This window comes from Osmerus mordax, chromosome 3 (assembly GCF_038355195.1).
Source record: "Osmerus mordax isolate fOsmMor3 chromosome 3, fOsmMor3.pri, whole genome shotgun sequence".
Lineage (NCBI taxonomy): Eukaryota > Metazoa > Chordata > Actinopteri > Osmeriformes > Osmeridae > Osmerus > Osmerus mordax.
In genome coordinates this window covers 22255756-22265777 of record NC_090052.1, presented here as the reverse complement: position 1 = coordinate 22265777, position 10022 = coordinate 22255756, and the positions used below count along the sequence as shown (strand labels likewise).

Genomic DNA, 10022 nt, shown 5'->3' with positions numbered 1-10022 from the left:
TGCCACCTGTGGCTAGTGACTAACGCCCTCACCGCCTGTTATACGTGCGAAGCTCAACCGACTCTGGTGGATGTTTTGGTTAGCGACAACGAAAGAGTCTACTTCGTGCACAAGAGAGAGGCTGATCCATAGATGAATATTTCCGTCAATGGATCGTTTATGACAACTGAGAGGTCCGCCGTTTCTCGTCTGCCCACGCGTGAAGTATGAGGGTGTAAATGTGTACAGAACAGAGATATGTTTCCGCCTCTTTGGAATCTCTCGTTCATGGATGAGGTTATCTGTGCCAACCACCAGATCCTCTTTAACTTTTGATAACGACTCTTTGACCTTGTTCTGTTCAGCTAGAAAAGGCTCTTGGTGTTTATGGACAACGCAACATGGTGTGGACTGGTTGCTCACACTGACTAGGACAGAGTCACGGATATCACCGGTGAACACCGCGCGCTGAAAATCTTGTCAAGACAGTGTTGTGGATCGGTGGCGGTAGGCAATAGTCTGAATTTGTCATTGCGATGTCAAAACAACAGCCATCGTTTACGGAGAAACAATCGACTAAAAACGGAACATCAAAATATGTGTTGGAGCGATGCGCCTCAGTCACCGAGTATTTTGACATTTCCTTCAAGGTCTGTTGTATATAATGATCATAGTGTTTCCATGTCCACAATACAAATGATTGAAACAGTCAGAATATGACAGTACGTTGTCAGTGATAAGGATAACTAAGAATGTTGTTTTTACGGGTCACACAGATGTTTGACACGAATTGCCCTTTTAAAGCGAATTAGGAAACGCTCACTGTATTCTTTAACTGTTTAAAACCCCGTTTTATTGCAGCAGAGTGCTGAAGAGTGGGGCTCAGAGAGAAGCTAAAACAGAATTAACCTCTATCAGTCTTAGTTCCTAAAAACATGCAGATTTCCCATCAACTCTAATATTAAGGTGTTCATGAATCCGTGCATGGTGATGCATGTTTGCAGATGGAGTATATCCGTGTCCTCATCATAACCCTCCCAGAGGACAGCTCAAACACACCTAGACAGGAGTCACGAGCTCTGTGATCTTTCACGTTTCATATAACTATGCACTAATCAGTTACAATTAAGACAGGAAGATTTCACTCTTGTTTAGTTACCGTTAAAATTGTGATTTTACATGGTGATTAGTTGCAGTAATAGTGTACGGGCTAATCACTTATTGTAGCCTTCCGTTCCGAATCTTGCGGGTATAATTGGAACATTACAGTAATCATCCGCTCTCGCGCGGCGGGTTGAAAAATGTTTGAGAACCTGTTTTTGCAATTAATTTACGGTCCAAAATAACACCGTGGGCTGCCACCCTCCGGTAATCTGAAGCGGATTGTTTTTTTTATTTAAATTTTACATCGGAGCTATATCCCACGTCTCTCGGCTAACAGTCTGTAAATCTACTGTCCTATGGTTTGGTTTAAAGCATAGTTTAACCAATAGCCCGTGTGGTTTATCGTTTACCATTCAGTTCAAGTGCAAAGGTGATATTTTTACATTGCATAGAACCATGACTCTGCTATGGATGCTTAATGTTACTGCAAGTACTCATATTGTGCAACTCAGAATCATGTGTGCGTCAGATGACGTGACATCTTATCTTTTGTGCTTTGAGACAGTGAGGAAATGGATTTCCTAGATTGCACTCAAGAAGTAGTCTGATAGCTAGATTGCACTAATGACGCCTTAAGATATCCCAAGCCTTGCTAGCGGAGCAAGGCAATCATTATGTGGTTGGTCTTCACTGACACAACAATGACAGAAGCACAGCCAAATTTCCTGTTCGGTAGTTGTCAAAGCCACCTCAATGCCAGGTTAATCTGTAAAATGGACTTGTGTAGCCAATGTGTACTGATAAACTCACTCCTTAAGTATATAAACAGGCCACCCGCGCCAGAGGATAGCTAGTTTTTCATTGGCTTAGCTCGTATGGTGTCATACTTTCAAGTCACCGGTCCCGGGATCGAGTACCAGTGAGGGGAAAGATCTGGAGGACTGACTTGGATTACGACTTGTGACACTCGCAAGTCTGTATTTCCAGCCTGTTTCTGTTCTCCACAACGGTCAACAGGATGCGCAGTGGCCATGGGCAAAGCTCTGTTTCAGGCACGGCCCGAGTTTGCTAACCTTTTAACCCTTCATGTTGACCCCTGACCCCTGGGGTGGCGTGCAGGTGATGCTCCTGGGGGATTCTGCCGTGGGGAAGACGTGCGCGCTCGTGCGCTTCAAAGACGGAGCCTTTCTCGGAGGGAACTTCATCGCCACAGTGGGGATAGACTTCAGGGTGAGACGCCTGCCCCCAGATCTAGCTCCCAGACCCTCCACTGAGCTGGCCTGCTTGTTTGATGTTTAACCCTTGTGTTATCTTCGGGTCGTTCTGACCCATCAGTCATTGTGACCCACCGTCGTATTGCGACAACTTTACCGCATACAAAAACAAAGTGAAGCATTTTCTTTTAACCGTCGGGCTGTCTCAGACCCCCCACATTGCGAAGGTTAAAAGAAAATTATTTTTATTTGTTTTTGTATTGGGTAAAATTGGGTAAACACAACGATGGTTCGTTATGAACCTTTGGGTCATGTGACCCGAAGGCAGCACGAGGGTTAATCTCTCTTTATAGAGCTGCGTGTGTGTGTGTGTGTGTGTGTGTGCAGACTTGACTTGTGTACAGATCCTATAGGTCACACTTCTTTCTCCTCCAACAAAGACAGCCTGATTCCCCAATGGAGTCTGCTGCTTCACATACTCTGTGACCACACACACACACACATGTACGTACACACACACACACACATGTACATACACACCCACGGAAACAAATGTACACAAATATACAGCATCACATCCCTTCTCCTTCCCCCACTCTCCTCCCTCCCCCCCATCCTATCTCTCCCCCCACCCCCCCATCCTATCCCCCCCCTGAAAACACTTAGTGTAATGTCTGGTAAAGGAGAAGTGGCTTGAAAAGGAAATTGTTACATTAGTTTAAGTACTGTGGTCTCTGATGACGATGATGAAGAAGGGTCGAACTCTGTGACATGAAGAGGGGTCGTGTGTGTACATGCGTGACCATTGCTATCAGGTTTATCAGGTGTGTGTGTACGTGTACGTGTGTGTGTGTGTGTACATGCGTGACCATTGCTATCCGGTTTATCAGGCGTGTGTGTGTGTGTGGTCGCTGCTATCAGGTTAATCTAACAGGTGTAGTTTGGCCTACCTTCCTTGTGGCAGTTACTCAGTAAGAGGGCGTGTCCGAGCCATGCGTCATGATTGGAGCAGAACAAGATGAAACCCATGGCAACGGACACAGGACCATGTAGGAGAACTCTGACTGTGCCTCCAGGGTGTGGGTGTGTGTGTGTGTGTGGGTGTGTTTGTGTGTGTGTACGGAGGACATCAGGAAGTGAAATTAAAGAATTGCACCACATACTTCCTCCTTCACAGGATTTACCTGGGGGAGGGGGAGGACACGCACACGCACACACAACTACAAAGGAAATAGGTTACAGGCCAAGGTTGGGTTCAGGAAAACAGGTTCTCTGTGATGGTGGGAGAACAACAGACCTGCTGAATGACCGTCTTAGAGGATGTGAGCTTATTTGACTGAGTGAGTGTGTGTGTGTGTGTACGCAACCAGTTTAAACCCTACTACTCTATTTAAAGCTTCAAATTAGGATTTTTAACGAATTAACATGAAGGATTAAAACGTTCTCATTCCTCTCCTTTCAGCTTCAAAACCCCTGTTTTCATCTCTCTCAGTCTCCTTCCCTCCTCTCTCTCTCTCTCCCTCTGCACGCTGCTCATGGTTATTTTAGGCTATCTCTGCTACACAGGAAATCACAGGCCATCTCCTTGACAGCAACAGGAAGTGATGCAGGGAGGGGGTGATCATTTAGCCAGGCATCTTTTCTCAGTATTGTGTAATTATGTCTAATCCCAGGACCTTGCTAGTGTGGGGGAGGCTGTGAGAACTGGTCTCTCTCTCGCTCTCTCTGTCTGCCAGCATATTGAGACACTGCTCCTTCCTTCTCTCTCTCTCTTTCTCTCTCTCCTCTCTTTCTTTGTCCCACCTGTCTCCCCCTCTCGCCATATTTCTCTCCCTGCCCTGCCTCTCCCTGCCCTGCCTCTCCCTGCCCTGCCTCTCCCAGCCCTGCCTCTCCCAGCCCGGCCTCTCCCAGCCCGGCCTCTCCCAGCCCTGCCTCTCCCAGCCCTGCCTCTCCCAGCCCTGCCTCTCCCAGCCCTGCCTCTCCCAGCCCTGCCTCTCCCTGCCCTGCCTCTCCCTGCCCTGCCTCTCCCTGCCCTGCCTCCTCATCTCTCTGTTCTTCTTCAAGCCCACGTGTCTCCATGGTAGTTTCTTTCTGTTTCTGTTGTGACATTCTCTCTGTTTGTCACACTCTCTCTCCCACTCTTTGTCCAGTCCCCCTCCCTCTCTCCCCCCCCTTCTCTCGCTGTTTGACCTCTGCCCTCTCTCCTCCCCAGAATAAGGTGGTGTCAGTGGACAATGTGAAGGTGAAACTCCAGGTGAGACTATTCTGACCTTTGACCCTTGGTTCATCTGTATTACACCACGATTTGGAACACCGGGACTGGACTAGTATGGTCATTTCTAACAGTCATTCTCTGCTTATCTTACACAAACAAACACTCATAACCGTATCCTGGTGTGTGTGTGTGTGTGTCAGATATGGGATACTGCAGGCCAGGAGAGATTCCGCAGTGTCACTCATGCCTACTACAGAGACGCCCAGGGTAACTGTGCTTTTCACTGACCACGTCTGTGTGTGTGTGTGTATTAGCATGCATTTATGCATGCGTGGGTAGGTGTATACTTGTGTATGCACTGTGTGTGTTTCTGTGTGTGCATGCCAGCTTGTGTGTGTGTGTTAAAGCAGATCTTTCTCATCTCTCTCTCCAGCTCTTCTTCTCCTTTATGACATCACCAGCAAAACCTCCTTCGACAACACCAGGGTAAGACTCTTCTTCCTCTTCCTCTGTCTCTCTCCCCCTCCCTCTCCCTCTCCCCCTCCCTCCTCCTGCCTCCCATGGAGATCCTGGGGAAGAGATGTGATGTCAGTGTTTGAGAGGGGATACATCCCACTGCAGGTTCACCTCTGCTCACAGTGAAGAGCTGTGAATATTAACTCTGTCATCTGGAGTGTGCTTTTCCTTGACTGTTGGCATTTTACACCCTAATCTTGTTTTTTCCATCTCCTTCCTCCTCCTCAACCTTCTCTCTCTCCTTCCTTCTTTCTCTCTGCCTGTCTCTCTCTCTCTCTCTCTGCCTGCCTCTCTCTCTCCCTCTGCCTGCCTCTCTCTCTCTCTGCCTGCCTATTTCTCTCTCTCTCTCTCTCTCTCTCTCTCTCTCTCTCTCTCTCTCTCTCTCTCTCTCTCGGCCTCTGCCTCTGCCTCTCTCTTTCTGTTTCTCTTCTCGTGTTATAGGCCTGGCTGACTGAAATTCACGAGTACGCACAGAAGGATGTGGTCATCATGTTGCTCGGCAACAAGGTGAGTGAGATTTCCTTTTAGTAGCGAAGCGAAGCTCATTAGGATAAATGTACAGACACACGCATGCCCACCACAACATACACACACTGTTTGCTTTCACTCCACCAAACACAAGTGAAATAAACACAGATATAAAGCTAACAGCTCAAATCATTGTACTAGGCTTATATTAAACTGATTTTAAATGCTGCTATACTGGAAAGGGTAAGGTACCGTTTAGGAAGCCAGTGCCTCAACGCCAGTGCCCTCTGGTGGTGGTTGTGAGACATTTCATGCACTCCAGCCGAGAGCACTGTTAGTCTCTCCTCCTCTCTCCTCCTCTCCCCTCCTCTCCCCTCCTCTCCTCTCCCCTCTCCTCTCCTCTCCTCCCCTTCTCTCCCCTAGATAGAGAGTGCTAGCTTTGGTTTATTCTTAGTCATGTTTAGCTCCTCTAGCTGCTAGTGAATCTCTGACAAGCCATCAGTCCTTGCATGTGTGTGTCTGTACATGCGACGTGTGTGTGTGTGCGTGTTGCACTCATCTTGTGTCTCCTGTGTTGCTTCAGGCTGACATGGCTGCAGAGAGAGTCATCAAGATGGAGGAGGGGGAGAAGCTGGCCAAGGTAGGAATGCTCTCTCTGAGACTAGTGAGACTCACCCCTGGTCCTGTCTTATTGCTAGTGAGACTAGTTAGACTCACCCCTGTCCTGTCACCCCTGGTTACGTTTCAGGAGTACGGAGTTCCCTTCATGGAGACCAGTGCCAAGACGGGAGTCAATGTAGAGCTGGCCTTCCTCGCTGTAGCAAAGTAAGACCATCTCACCCACTCACCCCCATACCCTCTCATCTTCACCTGCTCACCCTCTCACTTCAGCCCTCATTCTCTAATCCTCTCTCGCCCTCTAATCCTCTCTCCCCCCCCCCACCCCCCCACCCCCACTCCAGAGAACTGAAACACAGAGCAGCCCAGCAGCCTAACGAACCCAAGTTCCAGATCCACGACTACATCAAGTCTCAGAAGCAAGGGTCAAGCTGCTGCGGCCTGGTGTAGCCGACCCCTGACCCCTGACCCCCGACCCCGCCGCTCCAACCTGGAGGTCACACTGAGAGGACAGGGAGACCTTGAGACAGAGAGAGAGAAAGAGATGGAGGGAAAGAGAGATGGAGGGAAAGAGATGGAGGGAAAGAGGCAGAGAGGGGGAAGGAGAGTGAAACGGCTGTCCTATGTAGTAAGAACTACAGTCGCCCAACACGTTTCTTAACTGTCTGTTCCAAGTGAAACTGTGAATAGGCCCAACTGTTTTTAAAGATGGTATGGTCCAAGTCTTGTCTTCTGGTCTCTCTTTCACTAAAATCCTGATCATATTCTGCAGCATGCGTTTTGATGAGTTTGAATTCTTCATGTGCCATCTACACACACATCCATGTACACCCCCCCCACACACACCCATGTACACCCCCCACACACACACACACATCCATGTACACCCCCCCCCCCACACACACACCCATGTACACCCCCCCCCCCCACACACACACACACACACCCATGTACACCCACACACTCTCACACACACACATGACACATGCTGGAGAGAGCAGTCTGTTCAGTGATGGAGGCTGTTGTATTGTACTTCTGTAAGTAAGGTGTCTGTGCTCATGAACCGCTCTTCGTGTAAACATTGATTGTCTGTATTTAATTTCATCATGAATGTTGGCTTGATGAAAACTGCTCGATGTCACACCTGTCGTCATGTTGATCACAAAGTGCCATGGAAACGTGCTTTGTTATTGTGTTCTATCAAGAAAAAAAAGTATATTTTGTATTGTAGATTCAGCTGTGGTTTGTTGTTTTTTGAGTCTGAATTTGTGTCGTAGTTTTATTTGGTGTATCACACACAGTTAAAAATTATCTTGACAAAAAACATTTCAAAAACATTTCCACTTAAACAGTTTCTAAAGGTTGAAAAAAAATATTTTTTAATATTTCCCACTGAAAAAAAAGTTTCTAAAAATTACAAATAATTCTATTTATAAAGGTAGATTTTTTGGGGTGAAAAAATAAAATAAATGATCAACTAAATACGTTTCTAAGGTTGAAAATAAATTACAATTTAAAAGTTAACTAATCTTTTTTTCGAAAGGTTGAAAAATGAATTTCAGAAATTTTACAAAACAAATGTTTAAAATGGTTCAAAATATTTTTGGGTGTCCAGTTACCAACGTGACACTAAAACAGTTAGTAGTAATGACTACACTTTACTTAAGTAAATGTCAGAGCCCATACTTCTTTAACTTGAGTGAAAAAGTGTAGTACTTCAACTTTCACCAGTCGTTTTAAACATGAGTATCTGTACTTCTACTTGAGTGAAATATGTGTATATTTTTGCCACCTTTGTATTAAATAAAATTAAACGTAGGCTTCTTGGTTATACTATGATCAGATCACAAACAGAAGTCAAGACATGCATGACGTTCAGTTGTGGGTTACTGCTGCAGTAAACCTAACTGACCACTAGATGGCAGCCTATGAAGTCTTATTAGAGCTATGCACAGAACGAGTGCGCGCCACACTGCACACCAGTGTTAAAAATGTGTTCAAGATGCATTTCAATTAACGTCTGAAAGGTTCATGATTTGTGTATAATAGGTGTATGATGGGTGTTCAAGGGTTAGGAAAGGTGTATGATTGTAATCAGAGAAAGGAGGGAGAAAATGAGAGAGAGTGAGAGAAGGGAGAGAGACTAAATAAAGTGGGGAGAGATAGATATCTCAGTTCGGAAGAACTTGCCACGTTTGCAAAGCGACCATACTCCTTCAGAAGCAGTTGTCTCGGGTCGCAGTCAAGAACGACAGCCGCTACTGTGGCGCCTGCACTTGTATGGAGCAAGTGTTGTTGAGTTCATTCAGACTGCGTCTAAGCCACGCGCCTCCCTCCTGAAGATCAGAACTTGTTTCAGTCTCTAAAGCGACGTCGGATATAGGCGCGCCTACATGTCCTCTGCTAAAACGTCACCATCCTTTATAAACCACCGAGTTTAATTCTGTAGCACGTTAGAGCTGGGCTCCTGTCCAGAATACGTGAAGTATAGGCGGAGGAACGCGAGGGATTTCCGATAGCCCACGTCTCGGAACAGCGGCCCTCCCTTCCCAGTAGGAATTCCCAAGTTTTGCCTCTCAGGCCTCCTGTGAGCTTCGTGTGACACTAAACTGCGACAAACCGCGGACGGCGCTTTCTCACGGCGGAGCTTTCCTTCTTCTGGGTCTTTCTTCTGGGGGCAGAGGTTCCTGTAACGGGGGCACGTCTACCATTCGTGGCATCAGCATCTAACAGATTTTGTTGAGGCGTTCGTAGCGAGAGAAGGACAATTCATTACAGGCGGCAGGTTGAATTGGAGAAACCAGAGCGCAGAAACGATGCCAAGCAAAAACGACGATTTTCGCCCGCGGCTGTGCGTACTGGAGAAGGAGATAACGGATACGGGTTTCATCTCCACGGAGAAAAGGGTAAAACCGGACAGTTCATTCGGTTAGTCGAGCCCGACAGCCCGGCCGAAACTTCTGGGCTTCGTGCCGGGGACCGACTGGTGTTTGTGAACGGGAGAACGTGGAGAGCGAGAGTCATCAACAGGTTGTCTCACGGATACGAGCCACCGTGGGCATGCTCGAGCTCATTGTCGTCGACTTGAACACCGAGCAACTATTGAAAAAACACAACATGAAGTGTCTCCGAGAATATGTCACCGATGGCATCCCGTTACCCGAGGAATTTGAAAACGAGGAAGACGTGGAGGACAACGGCACTCCGATACAGTCTACCCCTAACGGCACTCCGAGAGAGTCTTCCCCTAACGGCACTCCGAGAGAGTCTTCCCCTAATGGGACACCGATACAATCTTCCTCCAACGGGACACCCAGAGAGTCGACTCCCAACGGAACACCGAGAGAGTCGACTCCCGTACCGGAGGATAACGGGCAGATCCACAGCCACGTTGAGAAGAAGCTAAGCATCGATTCTGAGAAGGTGAGCGAGCGCACCAGCACGATCCACTTTGATCAACTTCTGGTAACTTTTTTGGTTTCAAATACATACATTCATTTCAACAATTAAACAATTGTAAACAGCATAAATCTTTGCTGCTACATTATTACAGCCTGTTTTCACTCGTGAAACGTAAAACATGATATGGAAATACTTTAGTTTGGCCTCAGCTAAACACCCAGGAGTTGCATTCCTCCGTTAGGGTTAGAGGTGTGTAGTGGTCGGCAATAACATCATTAATATGGACAGTTGCTCGCGCAGAACCCACTCTGGTCATTGTGGAGATGTTGGCAGAGCAGTGGGGTTGTGGGCACGAGAAGCAGCTGGCTGCACATTCTGTTGTGGGTGGAAAGGAGGGCTATGTGAAGGACAAACAGCCTGGTTCACCCTGAAGTTCAGATAAACAGTCTGACCACTGAGATTCTCTTTCTCTCTTTCGCTCTCTCTTTCGCTCTCTCTTTCGCTCT

The 10022-nt window shown here is 47.2% G+C and overlaps 1 protein-coding gene across 1 annotated transcript; it reads left to right on the top strand.

The window, feature by feature from the left end:
* zgc:112183 (uncharacterized protein LOC550410 homolog) lies at positions 1 to 6967 on the top strand. Its single transcript, XM_067233343.1, has 9 exons — positions 1 to 629; positions 2203 to 2313; positions 4510 to 4551; positions 4713 to 4779; positions 4946 to 4998; positions 5470 to 5535; positions 6080 to 6136; positions 6245 to 6321; positions 6459 to 6967. Exons 1-9 carry the CDS (start codon positions 516 to 518, stop codon positions 6562 to 6564), a joined length of 693 nt encoding a protein of 230 aa, XP_067089444.1. The 5' UTR covers positions 1 to 515; the 3' UTR covers positions 6565 to 6967.
* The last annotated feature ends 3055 nt before the right edge of the window (positions 6968 to 10022 follow it).